We start from the raw sequence: 21,298 nt of genomic DNA on the forward strand, positions 1-21,298 counted from the left end.
CAGGATGAGCCACACATGGGCAGATCTAGGATTTTGAACATAATTCATTTTTCTCCAGTTAAAAATAAACTAGAAGCTTTACAAATATGCTAGGCATCTTAGTTCATTTAAAATCAAAGCAAAACAAATATAATTTCATTGGAAGGAATTAAAAACAATCTACAGGGCTGTGAAATGGGAGCTTCATTACCAGGAGCAGCTAATAGACAGCAGAATTGCAGAACAAGGCTAGCTTGACTAGTGCATCGTGAAAGCCATTAAAAAGAGATGGCTGTTAATACCTGTGGAATGAAGTGCCTAGAAGGAATCTGGTAGATTAGAATGAGCCATGAAGCTAACTAACTCCCTCCACACTGCCTGACTCGAAATGCTGCTGCCACTGCCAGGTAGTTGATTTTAAACTTGGAGTAGACCAGGACTCAAAGAGGTGAAAGTGTACCAGTGTACCCTGCTAGATCCACCTCTGGAACCAGCATTAGAACTTCCTTGTCTGTCCCTCCTGGCTATCTGAGATCTTGAGCTAGGCAGAGCTCAAGGCGCCTGCTCAGTGCACCTGCTTACACTTGCACAGAAAACACACATATGGCTCTGACATACTAGTAGTTTAAGAAGTTCTAGGCTGGTTGGGGACAGCTGAAAACTTGAAGGCTGACAGCCTGCTCCCACCTTTCTCACTCTCTCCAGCTCCTGCTGTTTGTTTTCGTTGGCGATCTGGAGTTCTTTCATTTGCCGCTCCAATTCCTCTTGCTCAGCCAGAAGTTTCTCACGCAACTCTTTCCGCTTCTGCCGTGCTTCTTTGTGAGGTGGAGGGCTCCCCTGCCTCAGCAGGTTTACAGTGGTCTGAATGGCTGAAGAGAGTCCAGAGGTGGAGGGAAACAGCAGTTAGAAGTAACACTAAACTCTACATAGCCTTGCTATTAAAACAGCCATGCTATTGTTTTAATCATGCATGCCAGCTCCTCCCTCCTTCCTCATTCTCATTATGTGAGTGACTGCACTTTACGTATTGCAGTGCTGTTCATTGCTCAAAGGGGACTATCCAGCAGTTCCAATACACCAACCCTATTTCACAGGTCATCAAGGTTAATTCCTAATGGGGCATTAGATTAAGAGGTTTTGTATGTAAATGGTTGTGCGACTCATCTAAGAGATAAGGCCCAAGATAAAAAAGAAGTGCAAAATGTCCATGTACTTCCCTAGAAGATTTTTTTTTAGTGTTTCCAATCCAGCTGCACTTTTATTCTTTAGGTGCAATCAACCATTAGTACTACTTGAAGTTCTCTCTTAAAATCACCATTTCATTTTGCTTGTACTCATTATTAAACAAGGTAATTCCTTCCAGCACAAAAGTGGTTTCGTTTAACTGTATTTCAGAGACTGAATATAAAAGCCAGCAAAAATAATCGACTGTTAGAAAACTGAATGAAATACAGAAATAAACTAACTACAACTATGAAACAAGATCATTTTAGGGCAGGGTAATTTTTACCTAGACGTCATGTGTTGTCTTAAATCAAGTAAGTACTTTAAAGCAAAACAAGTGAAAATAATATGTAGTGCTCTGCATTACAGTGATGTATAGATGTTAGGTGGCCTTACCAATGTTTTAAGTAGAGGCCTTTGAAGGCAGGATTCAAGACAAACCCACTCTTATCCTCACTGAAAAGAACTATCATCAATTGGTAGGACAAAACTGGAGACAGGTTGTAAACACAGCAGGTCCTGCCCTGTGCCATGACCACTAAACCACTCTGCCTCAAACTAAGAAATTAAACTAAAATTGCTCATCTCAGCTCATTAAATCAAATCTCCTCCACTACAAACATTTTTCAACTCACTTTTACTCCCAGAACATTTAACTCCAGATCAGACAGGAAATTTGTGTTAGAAACAACAAAACATGTGTTTCATTTAAATTAGTTTTTGGGCATTCCAAAATACATGGCTGAAGCAAATCATTTACTGAAAGTAAACTACCTGTCTGCAGGGCTCCATCATGTGCTTCTCCTACAACATCCAAACTCACAATACACTAGATTCAACTTGCAAGTGTTTTGTTAAGGCTTTCAAAAGAGGTCTTGAATGCCACTTTTTCATTGCCTAACCTGATACCCCAGAAAAAAGTCCAACTCTCTGAGGTGGGTGCCTAGTGCTACCTGATAAATTGAACGTCCTTTAAATTATTTCAATCTGATCATTCAAATACAGATGTAAACACCCAATCACTAGTCACTTTTGAAAATCCTGGATTTAAGCATAGGCTTAAATGAATGGCCAAGTTGGGATCTTAACTCCCACAATATCTGATACTTCAGAAAACTTACCCTGAATCCATTCCTGCTTCTTCTTTTTGTCAGAGGCACTGATTTCAAAAGTTTTGTCTAAACATTTTATAAGAAACAGGCATTTCTTTCCATCTTTGTCAGGCAAGGACTAGAATAGAAAACAAACCATTACAATTCCAGTGAATCTAATACTATGTTGGACCACAGAGTCCTATCTGTGTGCTGATTAGTCACAGCTAAACATGCTTACAATTATGGTATATTTCAACTGGATATTTTATGTTGCACATACAATTGTTTGGGTATTTAAAGGAGAAAAGGCTGCTGTTCCTGGACAACTGAATCCTTAGAACACTGTTAACTTTTACTCCTGACACTTCTCGTTTAAGCACCTGTGTGTACAAATGCAAGGTGGTTTCATTATAAGCTCTTTATAAAAATTATAAATTTATAAAATTATATATCCAGAGGGAGCCACTAATACAGAGTAAAAAAATAACTACTCCAGTATCACCTAGCAAATACTGTGAGTCTACCACCAAAGAAGATAGTATATTTCTGTATTTAGAGAAAGTTGCAATTTATTCTTACCTCTACACAACAGTTGTCATCCAAGATGATGTCTCCTTTCTTGTCTTTTAAATCTTCACTCATATAATATGAAATAATATTGGGTCTTAGTACAAACCAACGCTCTGTCCAATTTTTCCTTCTGTGGCCTTTTTTCAACATATAGCCCTGCAAAAACAGTGATTATTTAAGTGTCTGGTACCTATTGTATGGGTTTGACCTTTAAGCACAAAGTCGGAGGGCATAAGTTAGATCAGGCCTTAAGTCAGTGATGGTCAAGCAGGGTGCAAAAGCAAGGGCAACCCTTTCAAGGGTGCCACAGGTTCCACACAAAGATATACCAGGTTTTGCACTGTTAGGAGTACAAACACTGTTCACAAGATAAACGCAGAGATTCTGACCTGTTGTGGTCTTTGAGTTCTTTTCAGTAGAAGAATCGATCTATTATTTTTCTGTAGTCAAAAAAACAAATGAAAACTAAAAGCTGACATTTTGCAAAGAGTGCTTGGGACTGCAAAGGGTGTGACTCACTGCCTTAAGTGCTTAATGTCTGTTCTATACCTGCATGTCATCATGTGTGGTTTCATTCACGGAAATCATTTGCAATTTCTTTCTTGTATTTGTGGATGGGGAAAGCCATCTGTAGAAACTGGAACATTACTATGCATTCCCTGGATGCCATCTGAAAATTTTTTGCAAACCACTTCCTTCTTTTCCCCCTCAAACCTTCTGAAGTACTAAGCACCCTGCTTGGCACCCACAATGTCTGATGACATCAACTTCAGAACAATCACATATGAAAGTCATCAGCTTAAACATCATTAAACAAGGTGCACAGAACCTGAAGCTAGGTACTGTAAGCCTACTGCTTATTGTGTGCATGTTTCAAACAAAACCACCACTGCCTGCAAGTATTTCTACTTCCCTAAAACATTTTCTGCTACATTGCTCATTTTGCTGAATTCTTAAAAATGAAAACCTTTTTAAAATAAATAACCCAAGAACTAGAAGGAGAGTGAAAACCATATTCCTGGCTTTTTTGCTGTGTTGTGGGAGCAATAGAGCAAAATCCTGACCTTAATGGGAATTTTGCCACTGATTTCAATTAAGCCAGGACTTCACCCACAGCATTTTAGTTTTTCTGAAAGCTGCTCAATCAACCTTAAATTCCTGAAAGATGTGTGTCTCCAGTTCCTGACCTGTGATATTCTCAAACTTCTTATAGCAGACGACCTTTCAGAAACCAGGAAGGAGAAGTCTGACAAAACTGAAAGTGATTCATTCTCAGCTGAACTAGAAGCAGAGCCATTAGTGGAATTTTGGCTCCATTTATTTATATTTACTGGTAACTTGAACAAAAGCACTGACGCCTTAGCAAAGAAGTATTATTCTTGATGTAATATGGGGATCTTAGTTGGAAAAATCATCTAAAAGTACTTGGAATATCAGGTAACTGATTAACTATACTTGAAAGTGGATTCAATTTCCCAAATGTTTCTTGGTAAAAGGAGCAGCCAGGGAAAAACAAAAGCACTATACTTAATGCCTCTCTATTTTATGTGGAAAATGGATATAACAGTGAGAAAGAAAAATACTGCAGTTTTCTTTTGAAGCAGAATTAGTTCAAGGTCACACCCTTTTCTTTTCCCTGGGGCAAGAAAGTTTACCAGAACCTTCTTATATTTCACATGGAGAATTGTATGTGAAATGCAAGCACTTACATGCTTGTATTTCACACAAAGGAAATATTAAAGAAGTCACACAGATTTATTTACCTAAGAAAAATTAGCACCCTTTCTTAAGCTCCACAAAGGCATAACAAATATACAACATGTTTATGTATAATTACAAATGCCGACTATTTTAAGAACCACGACCACCAGCAGTTAGCAAATAGGAGAGACAAACTGAGAGCTCTCTGTTAGCTGAAACCATGGCAAACATGCAGTTTCAGCAGCAGCCAGCCAACAATTATGCAGCTTTAATGTGCCTTTGAGAATTCCACTCCTTCTGACTTCCTATTAGATCCCCAAAATAAACCACATTTAGTCCAAGTTAGTGCCAAGTTTAAGGATTTGGTTACAAAGTGCCATTCCTCTCAACTAGGTATACCTCTGAAGTCTGATGATTAAAAATGTAAGTAGGTCAATATTAACTGTTGCACTATGAATTACCATACTAGAAGCCACGCACCTGTTGTTCTTTATCCAGTGTAGTAAAAGCTATTTGAGAAGATGTTCCACAGGAAAGGATGTGCATGTTGAAAGATAAATAGCTTAATGGTCTACCAAACATTTGATTTTATTGGCTTTTAAGAAGGGGCATCAACATGAACACTAGTCAGTTTCAAAAGATGAGTTTAAGTTCTATCAGTGTCCAAGTTACACCAGCCCCTGCTGCTATGCTGGTTTTGCAATTAGTCTCATATTTCTTTTTTTTTCCTGCCCTGCTTGTGTGGCTCTCTCACACAGCAACAAGGAAAACTGACAGACTCAGAGTCCAGCAGTTAAACCAGCTGTAGACAAAGTACCATCATACAGTTGGCGAAGGAGCATGGTAGTCTGATTTGTAATTCAAAGTTGCCTTTTTAGGATCAGTCCAAAAGAGGAAGAAGTCACAGAGAGGAGTTTGTTTCTTAATAGAAAGAAGAGACTGGGAAAATGTATTCACTGAATATACAAGTTCATTCAAATACAAGGGGCTATATTTCCACTCTGGGTACTGCCCTTGAGCAAGGATAAGATGCACCTCTTCAGGAGCAGGTTTGAGAGGGACTGTAACTAAAGGGCACCTCCCTAAACTTCATTTGTCTCCTTCCTTTCTCCCAGGCAACCTACTGTCTATCAGACAAGAAGGGCTATTACCCCATGCATGCTCCACTCCTCCAGACAACAAGGAATAAACTGGAGCCAAGGCCCTGTCCATTCCCTGGCCTCCCCACTCACTTGCTTCATGGAGGGAGCGAGTAAATAAACTTTGTTCATGCCTGAATACCCAGTCTCCAAGATCTGGGTAGCCACGCAGGAGCGCAAAAAAGAATCTCAGATGTGTAGCATAATTTGCACAATCTATCCTTAAGCAGGCAGGCAATTTCCTGCTCACAAATGTAGTTAGTAATTTTTACAAAGTAAAAATACAAAAAACAGATTATTGTTAGGATTTCTGCAAATCAGCTTCTTGTACGTTCCTAACAGCCCCTCTAATAACCGCTAAAGGAAAAGCTTTTGGGGGTAATAATAACCAATGTATGAAGTATTATTATCTTATTTTCAGAGAAATAAAGTCACAAATTTAAATTTTGTGCACTGCATATCTTTATTGCAAATTCTGGAGTGTCCAGAATAATGTACAATAAAAGGGTGGAGTAAACTCATGTCAGGAAGTGGCACATCATTTATTAATAGTTTGAAATTATCATCCTGAAAAGGAGTCAGGATAACTTGGGGTTTGAGATATCCAGATGCTAACTGCGTAGACCAAGGTATGTCTAAGACAGACTGTCAAACCCCATTTTCTTTGCAAAACTCCCTTGCCCAGGGCTGTGCCCAAAGCTGGAATACAGCCCATTGTATTCAAATGAATTTGTATGTTCAGTGGGTATACTTAGATAAAACTCACTTTCACACAGTCTCCCCTTTCTATTAAAAAAAATTCTTCCCTGTGATTTCTTCCTCTTCCATAGGCATTTTAAAGAGATACCTCTGACTTAGAAATTAAGGTACCTGAGATTTTACCAGTGCCTGCACCTATGCCAATGGTGAGTATGATGGGCTTGAGTGAGGAATAGGGGCCAACTTGTAACAGAAAACTGTTTCTGAAAAGTAGTGAAATATTCCTGAACAAAGGCACAGTCACCAGAGAGGAAAGAAAGAAGACAGTCAAGATAGGATGCCACACATTATATCAGAGACTGTATGGTGTCAAAACTGAAAATGTTTTAAAACAACACGTTTCCTCCTCCCTCCCCACCCCTCGATTTCCTTTCAAATCCCAGATGATGAACTGACCCAATACCAATTATTGTATTTTAACAGTATCAGCAGAATGGTTGAGGACAAAATTCAGCTGATCAAGAGTTAAGTAGAACAGATGATTTGCATTGTTGAAAGCACTGTTTGGTGCCAAGACTTTCTGATGGCTTCTGAATGGATCTAGAAAGCCTGCCAAGAAAGCCTTTTTTCTCCTTATGAAGAAATCAAAGATGACAGATATTCCTCCATATGGTACTTGTGAGCATGAATTACAACTTTAGATAGGTGGAGGCACACTGCCTGAAAAGAGCATCAAACACACGCTTGATTTAGGGTTTTAAGGAACATCTTTTTCCTATGAAAGAAACGTAGTTCTTTAAAGCCCTTCTTGGACCTTCAGAAATATTTTGGGGCCGAATGATAAAATAGTAAAATGGCAATCCTTCCAACTGGGGGAGGAAAGGAGATACAGAAGACTGACAGAAATATCTTGTGAATATCAAGACAGATCTATTATTTTCTGACCAACTTCAGTTTAATAAATTACTAAACCTACGATTTATTATGCAGATGTAGACAGTGTGCAGGCTTGCTTATGCATAGTTTTTATACCAGTTTAGCCTTACATATTTAGACCCAGTGGACAGCTCTAGCATCATAAAAACATCTACCAGGTACAGAACTTTTATTCTACAAAGCAGCTGCAGATTAAATGTTAATATTTTCATAAAAGCTTTAAAAAATTACTAACAACTTTTTTTGTAGATATTCTCTTAGCTAGTGAATTATTAATACCAATAAAAAAGAAGTTTGTATTTTAAGTCAGAAATGCAAAGGCCAGTTTTCCTTAGGTTCTTAAGTACTATTTTCCAAAGACTAATACCTCACAGTACTATAAGGAATGAACAGATCTTTTAATATTTGCAGTTTTGCTTTCATAAAGAAGTTACTTGAAAAAATAAAAAGTCACATTTAAAAACCCGTGAAAGCTGACGAGTGTTTGGACTTCTTCAAAGAAACTGTTATACAAGTTTTAAATGATCTCTTCATCCAGTAACACATTTATTCCATTTTCACACATTTATGCAGTTCTCACCTGTTTCAATACGTCTAATATAAGCTCATTAAAGACCTCGTTAATTGCCATTGATACTGTCTGTTTGTCCATCCCTTTGCTGAACTGTCCACTTCCAATAAGATCAATCAGTTCCCATACAGAAAGACCTTCTTGACTGGTGTTGAGACTGATCTTGTAATGGTCAAACTGCTCTTGCTGCCAACCTGCCCCCATTGCTTCAGTGAGTTTTTTAAGCAAGTATTCAATCTGTAAGACATGCAAGCAGAAATGCACAGTTAAACAAGAAAAATGTACTCAAATGCGTCAAAACTTTAATCCAAAACATTCAAGTTCTGGTCCCTAATTAGGTTCTTTAGTCCATATTTAGGCACCTAAATGAAAAAAAAGGCCTCAGATGTCAAAGATTGAAGGTTCCTGTCACCTTCAGGAGCGGAAGAAATGCTCAAAATCCCTGCAACTCAGTGGACCCATATTCAGACAGCAGAGAAGGACTTAAAGGAAACCACAGCTCACTCTGCATTCCAACCACCCATCAATGCAATGCACAAGACCTCTGCATGTCTGTTCCCTAAAAGTTCAGCATGGAAAAAATGGGACATGCATCTCTCACCCTTCTCCCCGACCTTGTACCTTCTCAATTGCAGGTCTAGAAACAGGGACAAGCAAAGAGCAAGACAGTCCCACGCACTGTGAGGCATTCTAGGACTCTAGACAGGCAGTGGAGTTTGCTGCTGCTGCTGAAGTAAAATTTCTCCACCCCCGCCCCCTTTTTTTGCTCACTGAAGCCCATGTCCAAACACGCTGAATTTGAATTCATTAGCAAAAAAAGGGTCAGTTCTTCCTTCCCTCAGCAACAGCAAACTCCACTGTTGCTCCACAAAACTACAATTCCCAGAATGCCTCGGGATCTTTCACACACTGCCTGTGCCAGCAGCCTGTGTCACAGATTTGGGCGGCAAGGCAAGCAGTACCCCCACCGACCCTATCTTTCTAGCACCCCTGCCCTTAGGCAGTGCTTGAGGCATGTGCCTGCTTGCCCACCCTACATTATCCTACTCCAGCCCTCAACAACCAACCGCGTGCAAAGCTGAAAAAACACAGAGCATCTGCATGGCTGCCAAGGGAGCAAGATCACTGCAGTGTACCATGGCCTGCCAGTTCCTAGCTGCCATAGCAAACTAGGTTCTCAGACCTTTGACAGAAAGAGCCAAAGTCAACCAACAGCTCCTTCATCTCAGCACCACACCATGACCCAAAATGGGTTAGCCATCCCACAAAAGCTAGCCCAACAGTGGTTCAGTGATCACTGATTTTCTTTGCATGCTGCAGTGGTGGAGAGAGTTGGAGGCAGAAGAAAAGACCTGGGAGTGGGCACTGACACACCACATCTGACTAGATGGCCTTCAGATTCGTTCTTTGTCTGAAAATGCTAACAGTTTTCAGGCCTGGTGTCGGTGTGATGGAGGGTCAGGTAAATCTGTTGGAAGCAAACTAGTTTTTGGATAATGTAGACACTTTTGAAATCCACATCTTACCAGTCAGTGATACTGTATAATGTCCCTACCCTAGTGCTGCTGGGAAACAGGGAGCCATTTTTTCCACAGATTAGGGGAAACGGTAAAATGGGAGGACAGATGAGATGTCTCCACAAGGCAGCCTAGCCTTTCAGCATTTGTGTTGAACAACTTTGTGGTTCTTTTGCACAAGGTAGTGGCCCGGTAGGCTTTTGAGTAACACAACACAATCCCTCATCAGAAATTTGGGAAGAAAGAGATTAGGAAAAGCTCCTCTATGTATTCAGTCTGCAAGGCCTCAAGCACCTGACATTAACCACACTGTGCATGCTAACCCTGTGGCTAATACTTCTTTTCTCATTCTCCTTGATGCACAGACGCATCCGCTTTACTCTCACACGTACTGCAAAGCAAAGTAATGCATTAGACAGTCTGTAGCAAAATATATACCTCAGACAGAGAACCCAGCTACTGCGCTTACAATCAACTTTATACTTAGGGGACTTTTACTGATATTTTTAGAAGCTTGAGGTTAGTTATTAAACAGTTTAAGCTTTATGTGCCTTAATACTAAAGTTAAAATGAAGAAGTTAATTGTAATCCTTCTGGTGTATTAAAAAGTTCCCCGTTTGTATGTTTGCTAGCTAAATTTGTATCCCTGTAAAATCTTTTCCTCAAAGATTATTGCAAGCAAAGACACATTAGCACAGGAGGTGCCTTTAAAAAGAGGCCAGTATAATTTTTATTTTAAAAACCTGCATAGAAGCATGTGCACAGAAACTGCAGGGATGTGAAAATACGTGAGCTACACTGAGAGCTAAAAGAGGCCCTTATCAGGAGCACTATTCCTGTCTGGCTAATCCAGAGCATAATGTTTATCACTGAGAGAGTAGTGTATTAATCTCAGGACAGTAACTGTACTTTAGAGATAGATGGGTTAACAACCCAGTTGTACACATCTAATACCATCCCCAGAGATTCCTATAGTAAGTAATCCTGCCATTTTCACTAGCACCACCCACAGCAGTCAGCAGTAAGTCCAAGGAACACACGTGCAGAGGAATAAGATGTTAAGATTCTTGCATTTCAGAGATTCATGCCTCTGAATCATTTGTTTTAAGCTCATTTAAACTGAAGGACTCAGATAATAACTAACTTCTTAACTCTTAGCACTTCATGTAAAGCTATCCAACTACAGCCACTTACTGGATGTTGAAAAATTCCTTATTTAACAAGTTGTGCAAATGTGTGTGTATTATAGAACACCTAAAAATAAATCCTCAACATAAATGTAGCTGCTTTTCATCTTCCAGCCCCTCGTCATGTTAAGACATAATCCATGTGTGACTAAATTTTACCAACCCCAGATTCCATAAATCCTCAGTATGCAATCAAATGCAGGAAGCAGCTTACTTCCTATTTCCAGGCAAGTTTCACAAAAAACAACAAACGAACATTAGCTCACAGTATGCATAAACTACAGTGTTTAGAAGCAAGTATTCCAAGGCCTGAAGTTACTTGATTCATGATTCAGCGTGGTCAGACATCTGTTTCAAATGGACTAGGTATACATCCTCCTGACACACTGCAGGGGTATGGACTCATCTTGAGGTTACATCCAGTGTTACATTTTTGTGATTAGTGAACAGAAATCAACACTGGATATAAAAACAGCCTATGCTTTCCCCAAGAAAAGTTTGAAGGTCAGTCTCTTTTTCTAAATTTAAAATACATTTCTCCCATCAGCACAGTCCCCCTAAACAGGATGCCTTTGGCCACAAACTATATATTCTCTTAACTACACGGGAAGTTAAAATAACCAAAGGAGAAAGCACTAATTTAAGTGAACATGCAGCTCTTACATTTATTTTGTGATGTGCAACCTCAACTGCCAAACTACAAGACAGCAATTTAAATATTTTGAACTTCTCACTGGAATTACTGTTCACAGATTTTTTGAGAACTTTTAAAGGACCTGCGGTATACAGCACCTTCAAATCCCATGTTAATCATTTCATAGGATTAGGTTTAGAGAGACTAGGGCTGAGTACATATAATCAAGTGATATGGGAGAATTTTCTCAGGTTTGTTCTCATGGTAGAAAAACTTACCCAAAGCCACGAGTACAGACATTTTGCATGCTGTGGCCCTGAAGAGTGAAGAGCAGGGGGGAGCCCTGTGCACATATCTCAGTATGCTCTTCAGGCTCCCTTATTCTGCCTGACAACATAACATAAGTGCAACCGGGCAGCCTTGACTGGCTAACTCAGATGGCCCATGGTCAGCCTGTGCTGTCAGTGGGTGCATCTACACAAAACACTTTACAGCACAGTAGGCTAACTGACTGCGTGGTAAAGCACCACCATCTACACATGCAGATGCTTACTGTGAGTAAATTAGTCTACTGCGCAGTTAATTTGCTACTTGCAAGTGGAGGTAGCAAATTAACTGCACTTTAGTTACTGCACAGTAGAGCATGTGTAGACACCAACCAGGAGCAAATTTGCTCCCAGTCAGCCCCACCACCAGGGGACCATCCTTTAGTCCCAGGGTCGTGGGGTTAGGAGCTTCTCTAGCCACAGGGATGGAATGCCTCTTTGCCTGCCCCAGCCTGCCCCTTAAAAAGCTGCAGTGACCCTGAGGCCCTGTGCCACCTGCAGCCAGCCTCTGGCCTCCAGATCCCACAGCAGTGGCCCCAGGCCAGGCACTCAGCCTGCCTGGACCCCGGCATTGTCCTCCAGCGCAGCCCCACCACCTGCCTGCATGCCCGTGCTGTACCCTTGCACTGGGCACCTGCCTGGGCCCAGCAACACCCAGAGTGTTGCACACAGCCTCTGCGGGAGCCACACTGGCATTGTCCCTGATGCCAAACACCACCTCCCAGAGGCAGAACTGGTCCTAGGAGGAAATGGCAGACCTCATGGCACTGTGGGGTGCAGCCAAATTTCTGAGCCATTTCCTTCAAAGCAGGCACTCCAACGGCCCCATCCATGAAGGCCTGTTGGGCCACATGCAGGAGCACAGGCACACTGGTGCCACATAAAGGTCAAGGCCCTGAGGGCACAGTGGATCAGTATCACTGACCCCAACCACCAATCAGGGGCTGCCTGCAGGTCCATGCCCTTTACGTGGCAACTGGACCACATCCTCATGCCCCAGGACCCTGACCAGAGCCATGACATGTATTCTAGCGCAGACGGCCTGCTGGAGCCTTCACTGCAGCCTGGAGGTCCACTACTGACCTGAAGGTCCACTACTCCACCAGTGCATGGGTCAAGCCCAGGCACTGCTGAAGTATGCCTGGTGGGGCTCTAGCTGGCCTGTGTCGAGCCACATAAGCCAAGGGAGGAGTGGATAGGTAAGCAAGTTCCCCAGTGAGGAGGAGCAGGGCCATCACCTCATCCAGCTGGCATAAAGCGCCCACTCCCCACCAGGGCTGGCAGGGAGGAATTGTGAAAGACGTGGGCATCATGGGCACTGCCCACTCAGCCACTGAGCCAGCTTCCCCTGGCTGCTTTATGGGGCTGATGCCAGCCCAGAGGAGGCCAGGAGCAGGCTAGTGTCCTGAGGAGCAAATTCGCTCCCAAATGGCCACATGTGTAGACACCTGCCCAGGACAGGTCTACTGTGCCATACATTATTATGGAGTAAACCCATATAGCACTAATTCCATGTATAGATGCACCCAGTATGTATAGATATTTGCTCTCCTGGGAGAAACTCTTCTGAAAGTGATTTAACCCTGGCTGTGCCCAAGTTATTTTTCTCCTACAGTGACCATTTTTCGTCTGGGAGAAAAAGCCTGTACACTCACAGTTTCTCCTAAGAGACCAGCAGTTCTCTCAGGAGAAACTGAAGGCCTAGAACTTGCATTTAAACAGTTTTTCAATCAAATTTACATCAGAGCAGTTGGCTGTGAAAAGGAATACTGAAAAACTGTCAAATCATATTAGCACATTAAACAACAGAAGTTACATTCATTAGTCCAATAAGAGCTGAGTAATGTGTGATTAAATGACGGAAACAGATTTGCACCTGAAGGAGACCAGCTCTTCAAATACTCTACCTTCCATTCACCAAACATCCCTTCAAGTATATATTCAAAACCATGTTTACTTGCACAACTGGGGTCTGAAAAGAGACTATGAACTTCGGTAGGCTCCAGCCTATCTCCTCCGGTATTATGAATGGGTTTAGGTCCATTCAGATCATCTAAGAAAGTTGGCTGTGTCCTACAAAAGCTCATGCCTCTCTGAGTTAGCCTATAATGGGGTGGGCAAAACACGGAACAGGGGCTGGATGTGGCCCACCGGGCCATTCTATCCGGCCCACGGGGCCCCTAAAAAGTTTAGAAAATTAATATTCATCTGCCCCAGCTGCCTATAATGCGGCCCTCGATGGCTTGCCAAAACTCAGTAAGTGGCCCTTTGCCCAAAATAATTGCCCGCCCTGGCCTATAAGATGCCACAATGCCCTGCCTTCTATTGCAATAGATATGTTGTGCTTTTACATGTATATAGCATGCATGTTGCTAACCAAAGAAATACAATGCATTACAGCAGTGAGGACTGGAGAAAACATCATCATAAAACAATGGGTGATCAATCTAATGAACAGATTTAAATTGGTCAAGTGGGAGTATAAACCTGAGACAAATCATACACTTACATGCTCAAAAAGAACTTTTTATTATTCTGGAAGCAGTTCTTTTCCCTTCCTCTACAAGGGGAGACATGTCAACATAGCAAAATAACTCACCAATTAAGTCAACTGGTTTAATGTCCCTATGGTTAATACGTTGAAAGGGTTGAGAAGCAAGTATGATGCAATGTTTGCTGCTATTTTGACTGCAAGTTATTCACTTTGTGAGAAGGCTGTAAAATTTACTTGGTAAGAGCCTTGGGGTTTAAAAGAAGGATTAATGTTTTACAAACCACGTGAAAACCTCCCACTTAAGGGAACTGAAGACTTCAGTTACCTTAAGTGGGTGAAATTTCAACACGAGCCATAAAATGAACTTATGACTATTAAAAGTCTCGTATTTAATACTAGGTAAAAAGCCCATTTAGTACCTTCTTTCAATGGAGAGACTCTATATCAGTGGTTCTCAACCTTTTTAGACTCAAGGTACCCCTCATTAGACTTGAGACACTTCTTCATAATTTTTATGAATTGAGCAGCACCCTATTTCATACTTGCCTCGTTGCAGAGGGGCCAGGCAGTATGGTATGCGTGGAGGATCAGTCAGGCAGGGGAAAGCCTGATCCTATCCTTATCTCCTCACACCTGGCTTATCTCTTCAAATGTCACAGCACCTTTCAAAGGATTTTGTGGCACCTCTGACTGCTCTGGGACGCTGGTGGAGAATCACTGCTCTATGTTCACATTTTGATGGCTTTCTTTCATTATTAGTTAGTCAACTGGTTTCAATCAATACTATCATATTGAATGTAAAATATTGTTTTAATGTTTATATAGCCTTTTGCAACCCTTTACTGGATGAAAAGATCTGTTTGTAAAGATAAAAGACCTAAACAAGTTAGCTACTATGCCGGGGTGGGCAAAATGAGGCCTGGGGGCTGGATGCAGCCCACCAGACCATTCTATCTGGCCCATGGGGCCCTTAAAAATTTAGAAAATTAATATTTATCTGCCCCTGGCTGCCTATCATGCGGCCCTCAATGGCTTGCCAAAACTCAGTAAGTGGCCCTCCGCCCAAAATAATTGCCCACCCCTGTACTATGCAAACCACAGGGCTCCTCTGCTCCAAACATTCACAGCTATTCTTTCGGCCCACCACTTATAAACCATATTTACAATGGACCCCCAATATATATCTGGTGGACTTTGACCTCCATCATTTTGTACAAAGTTAGTTTAGACTTTATAACAACATGTAAGATCAGTCAGCTGCACTAGGCTGATGTTATCACATCAAAATATCCAACAGGTCAAGTTAAAAAGCACTATGTGCCATTATAAACCTCCTGCACAATCTTGTAAATTTATATGCAAGTATTCATAAAGAAAATGTTTTTTCTTCCTCCCCATTAATATGTACCTGAGGAAAAACATCTTGCATTCAAAAGCTTATCTAACTCTATCCCAGCTACAACAGTTGGTCAAATGAAAGACATAATCCTAAAAAACCTTTGCTTTTTGCATAATTTCTGGATGATCATGACTACAATACCTCACTCTTACACTAAGCCCCCCCCCGCACACAGACACACACCCATGAAACTAGTGCATAGAGAAAGATTGTGTCAATGGGTGTACAAAGCTTTTATCATGAAATCATCATTCATTACCCTCTTCAGAATTAAGCTATTAATAACTTAGGAAATTTAGCCAGCACTACAAGTAGTAAAGGTGCAAATCAAATACACAGACACATGCTGGACTCTCTCCAATTTGTCTACAGAAAAAATGTGGACAAATTGGAGAGAGAGCCCAAAGGAGGGCAATGAAAATGGTTATGGGGCTAGGGCACATGACTTATGAGGACAGGCTGAGGGAAAAGGGCTTATTTAGTCTGGAGAAGTGAAGACTGAGAGGGGATTTAATAGCAGCCTTCAACTACCTGACAGGGGCATTCCAAAGAGTTTGGAGCTAGACTGTTCTCAGTAGTGGCAGATGACAGAACAAGAAGCAATGGCCTCAAGTTACAAGGGAAGTTTAGGTTAGATATTAGGAAAAGCTCTCACTAGGAGGGTAGTAAAACACTGGAACAGGTTACCCAGAGAGGTTGTGGAATCTCCATCCTTGGAGGTTTTTAAGACCCAGCGAGACAAAGCCTTGGGTGGGATGATCTAGTTGGGGATGGTCCTGCCTTGAGCAGAGGGCTGGACTGAATGACCTTCTGAGGTCTCTTCCAACCCTAATTTTCTCTGATTCTACAATTCTGTGTTAAACCAGAACAGTCCACTTATCCGTATTCTTTTCACCAAGCAAAAAAACCTAATGTGATCCACTAATGAGCATATTGCGGGATCCCTTCCAGTACTAACGTCCAAGAAATCTATAGGCTGCAGGCCTCTCATTCCACCCTGCCCTGGCACCTTGTAAAGGATGCAAGACTTACCACCCCAGACAGCAGACCTTTTCTTTTTCGCTGAAATTATATTAAACTTTGCTTTTAACTTCTGAACATCCCAAATTCAATCCCAAGGGTGTCAGTCAAGATAATGACCATCACGTTGTCAGGTCAGATCCAAAAAAATGGTTTCTTGTAGAACATTTCTCCTTAGAACCACTATTGAGCTATTTCACATCCTGTACTTCATAACCAGCCTTGACACTATCATGCCATTTGAACACAAAACATGGGTCTAGAATAGCGATTCTCAACCAGGAGAGTGCAGCACCCTGGGGTACTATGAGATCTTTTTAACGGTGCTGCAGAGTGCTATGCAACATTAGTATTATTAGGTGTGCAAACACCTATACATGAGTTACAAGATAAACCCAGAGATTTCAAATAGGAATCCATAGTGTCAAAAACATTCTGACCTACTCTGAGTTCACTGCAATAGGAGAACTGGTGTTATCTGTCTGTAGTCAAAAATAAGTGAAAAGGTAAGAACTGGCATTTTCTGAGATGTGCCTTAAGTTTAAAAAAAGGCTCAGAACCACTGGACACAAACCTGACACATTTGGTCTTAAATTAGATAGGTTTGGGAACACTGTAGTTTAAAAACAGCAGAAAAACTTAAGAGAATTTTGTTCTAAACAGAAAGATGGGAACAATTGAGAAAACAGAGAATTTATTTCTGACTTATTTTTAAAGTCTTTAAATATGACATGAATGTATCCTATACTGAGTCACAAGGATTGCACAACTCTAAATGTTTCATCATTAAAGGTGACCCAAGCATATGGCTGTTTACTAACCGCACACCAATGATTTTTAAATGATAAATCATCCCTGGGGCCACGTGTAGAAACAAGAAGGGGGAAGTGTTTAGAAACCCTTTTTAAAACAGAAACGGGTTTTGGTTAAACAGTGATGAAGCTCAGTTGCAGATAAGGGAGCTGAAAATAAGACTCAAAATGGGGCCATAGATTAAAGTAATGTATTGCTTAAGCCTACAATTTTCTCCACTACCTTCTTTCTCCAAGTACCAGGAAGGTAGGAGCCTGCTTGCAAGAGCTAGAGAGTTGTGGGTACCCAACTCTGGAACAAGCAAGCGGAGAAAATAAAAAACATGCATGCATCACTATTATCATTTTCAGAGTTTTCTCATCAGAACAGAAGGCCAAGCTGTTTCCAGATAATTACTGCACTAATCCAGAGCCCTGGACTCTCCAGCTTGGATAATTATAACATGCACATAGAATGACATGACCCAGTTTGTCACTACTTCTATTCTGATTAGGCCTGCCCCTTTCAGGCAACACAATAACTCAGTAAGATGCTAATGTGCTTTCTGCGCTACACTGGAAACAATGTTCAGGCTTGAAACCAGGATCTGATCCTGACTAGTAGGGTGGATTTGATTTAAATCAAAACAATTTAAATCGTGATTTAAATCACTGGTCTGGAAGCCTCGATTTAATCACTGTTTTCTGTAAAAGTGCATTCTTGTTGTTTGATATCCTTTATACATTTAACTTCTTGAAACTTTGCAGTTTTAGAAAAAGGGTCTTACCACCAGGGTCTTACCACTGCTGAATAAAGTGGGAGAATCACTTACCTTGACTGGCAAGCAACACTCATTTTAATATAGTTCAGTGATGCTATTGACTCATTTTGCTGCAAAAGCACATTGCTGGCTCATATTCAGGTTAGGGTTCCTTATAAGCCCCAGGTGCTCTTCTGAGATACTACAACCTAGCTAGTCGCTCCCCAGTCTCTATTTGTGCATGAGATTGTTGTATCCCAAGAGGAGAGATTTGCATTTGTTCTTATTGTATTTAATTCAGCTGATTTCAAACAATTTAACAAGTTTATCAGGTTCATTCTGAAATCTAGCTCTACCCTCCCAAGTGTCTGCAACTCTCCCCAGCTTGTGTCATCTGCATATTTGCTAAGTGTGCACTTAACCTCATTCTCCAAATCATTAATAAAAATAGTAAACATTCAGGACAAAACCCTGGGGAACTCCACCCCATACCTCCTACCAGTTGGACAGCAGAACACTGCTGAATACAATGATTTATCTAGACTACGTTTCCTTAGCTTAAATGAAAATGTCATGAGAGACAGTGTCAAAAACCTTGTTAAAATTGAGGTATAACCCATCCATTGCTCTCCCCCATCCACAGAGCCCACCACTTAGCTGTATAAGGAAATCAGGATGGTCAGCACAACTTGCTCTTGAAAAATCTGTTTGCCACTCCTGTTCAGCTTGCGGTCCTCTAGATCAGGGGTTTTCAAACGGGGGTATGTGTACCTCTGGGGGTACTTGGGATGGCCTCAGGGGGTACTTGGCAGCCGGCGCTGCTGCCGCCACTACTTCTGCCGCCGCTGTGCCACCAGCAGATCTGCTGCTGTGCCACTGGCATGCCTGCCGATTGGCCGCTGGGGACCACCCCCCGCTCGTCTGGCTGCTGGAGGACTCCTGCCTTCTTGACTGGCTGCCAGGGGTACACTGACTCAAAAAGGTTGAAAACCCCTGCTCTAGATGCTTAGAAATAAGGTCCTTGATAATGTGCTCCATAACCTTTTCAGCTAACAAGGCCAGACTGACTGGTCTATAATTCCCTTCCTAAAAATGGACACTATTTTTTACCCTCTCCAGTTGCCTGGAACCTCACCCAACCTCCACAAATTCTCAGAGAGAATAGCCAGTGGCTCTGCAGTTGCTTTGGCCAGTTCTTCTGAGTACTCTCCAATGCACCTCATCTGCCCAGATGACCTAAAAACATCCAGCTTCTCGCAAGTAATCCCAAACCTGTACTTTCTCTGCTCTAAACTGTTTATCTTCTTCCTGCCATCTGGTAGTTGATCTTATTTGTAAAGACTGAAGAAGAAAAGACATTAAATACTTAAGCCTTCTCTGCATAATCCATTATTAGATTGTAGTTCTCTTACTGAATGTGAAGAGCAGTTTCCTTGATCTTCCTCTTCCTTCTGACATATACCACTCCAATCCATACTGGAGTATGCTTGGTATGTTGCTACTGAAGCTTAGTGCCAATACTGCTGGTGCTGAAATTTCCATATCAGGCTGAGTCTCCAATAAGCAGCACTCACCTTAAACAGTTACCTTAAGGCATTTTATAGCATACTCAGTCATCAGAGTTACAAAAGCAAGCACACTCATCAACAGTAGTCAAGGGTACTTATCTTAGAATAATAAAGTAATCTGAAATCATACCAACTTTTGTAACCTTTGTTTTTAACTTATTGATAATAACCCCCAACTGCAAACAGTTCTAATTAAGCTATTGGTCTTCTGCCAAAATTTAATTTATCAATGTATTCAAGAAGAACATAGCTGAATTCCAGATCTTCAAGCTCTCTGTCTACCCAGGGAATTCCAGTTTCCTGCCAGAAGTCTGTTTCATGGCAAAGTTAACGGCTACAAACAAAGAGGAGAGTCTAGCCCCAAGAGTAACACCAGACTGATTGTTCATGCTGTGATCACCAACCAGGAACATCTGGCATCTTAAGAAGAGTTTTGGAAGACCTAGATAAGTATACAAGGAATCCACAGATTTCAGTTTACAGAGATCCTCTGTCCACACTGTCAAAGGCTTTCTGAATGTCAATAAATTTTAAAATGAGTGGTAGCTCCCAAATTGAAGTTTTGTTTGACAACAGTGCCTCATGTGAAGGTACCAATACAAGAATGAATGTAAGAAAAATGCCAAACAATTTTGCTCAGCACGCCACAGCCAGCCCAGGCTCTGGGCAGATGCCACCAGCCACGGAGCCAACATTGCCAACCCCTGCATTAGTCAATCTAAAATGTGGGGTGCCAACTACAGGAATGTTAAGGAGATTAGCTTCCTAATCAAGAGGAATCAGAATGAATCCACAACAGATTTATTTATGAAATGATGATGACAGCAAGATGGGAAGGAGTGGAGAGAAGGGCCCTAGGCCACACAAAGGATTCAGAGATGGAACCTGCAGTTAACTATGTGCTATGATATTACTTATACACTAATAAAAACCTCAAAACAGAGGAGGTGTGGGGGAATGTTTCCTGGCTGGAACATTATAGTGGCTCACTAATTAGAACAGTAGTACCCTTTCATAAAAACACATACAGCATTACCCTAGATATTGGCTCCTATGCTGCACTTTTACCGAACTGAAGCACACATAATAGTGGAAATGAAATGAATTGACATCTATGAAACAGACCCCAAAATATGGAGTATGCAGTCTGCATTTTAACCTTGGAGCTGATGATTCATCCTGGATAACCACAATATTCCTTGTGTGGCCAGACATCAAAGCTGTTTATAGCAGCACTTGGTTTGGGAGGAAAGAGAAAAACAACATCTTACAACTGACAGCTCTCAAACCTTGAGGATGGCATGGGAAACTGCAGAACACGGAATCATCTACACACAAGACTGAACTATGTTAAGTATGTTTAAACCAAGACTATGGATTCTTAAGCCATTACCTGGGTTAGCTTTTCGAAACTTCCATGTCTCTCAATGGATTAACATTTTTTTCTCTAACCTTACCTACCTTGCCTCTCTCAGCAGTGCCCCCTCTTTTAACTCCCCCTTCCTTACCCTTTATATTTTAGTTACTGCTTTCTATTAGAAACTTTGCTTCCTGCAGTCCCTTCACAACATCAGATGAAATAAGCCACTGCTTATGAAAGCTCATGAATCTCTAATTTAGTTAGTCTATAATGTGCAAAGCTACCTTCCTTTCTATCAGATAAGATTCAAATACTTATTCTCAGGGCA

The 21,298-nt window shown here is 41.3% G+C and overlaps 1 protein-coding gene across 1 annotated transcript in view; it reads right to left on the minus strand.

The window, feature by feature from the left end:
• SWAP70 (SWAP switching B-cell complex subunit 70) overlaps window positions 1–21,298 on the minus strand; it is a gene marked incomplete at its 5' end in the record, with an annotated part of 76,412 nt that overhangs the window by 16,449 nt on the left and 38,665 nt on the right. The window contains 4 exons of the mRNA XM_019519971.1: window positions 667–848; window positions 2,325–2,433; window positions 2,877–3,023; window positions 7,923–8,150. Coding sequence (XP_019375516.1) covers window positions 667–848; window positions 2,325–2,433; window positions 2,877–3,023; window positions 7,923–8,150 — 666 coding nt within the window. The remainder of the gene's footprint in view (window positions 1–666; window positions 849–2,324; window positions 2,434–2,876; window positions 3,024–7,922; window positions 8,151–21,298) is intronic.

This window comes from Gavialis gangeticus, unplaced genomic scaffold, assembly GCF_001723915.1.
Source record: "Gavialis gangeticus isolate Ggan-Ray unplaced genomic scaffold, GavGan_comp1, whole genome shotgun sequence".
Lineage (NCBI taxonomy): Eukaryota > Metazoa > Chordata > Crocodylia > Gavialidae > Gavialis > Gavialis gangeticus.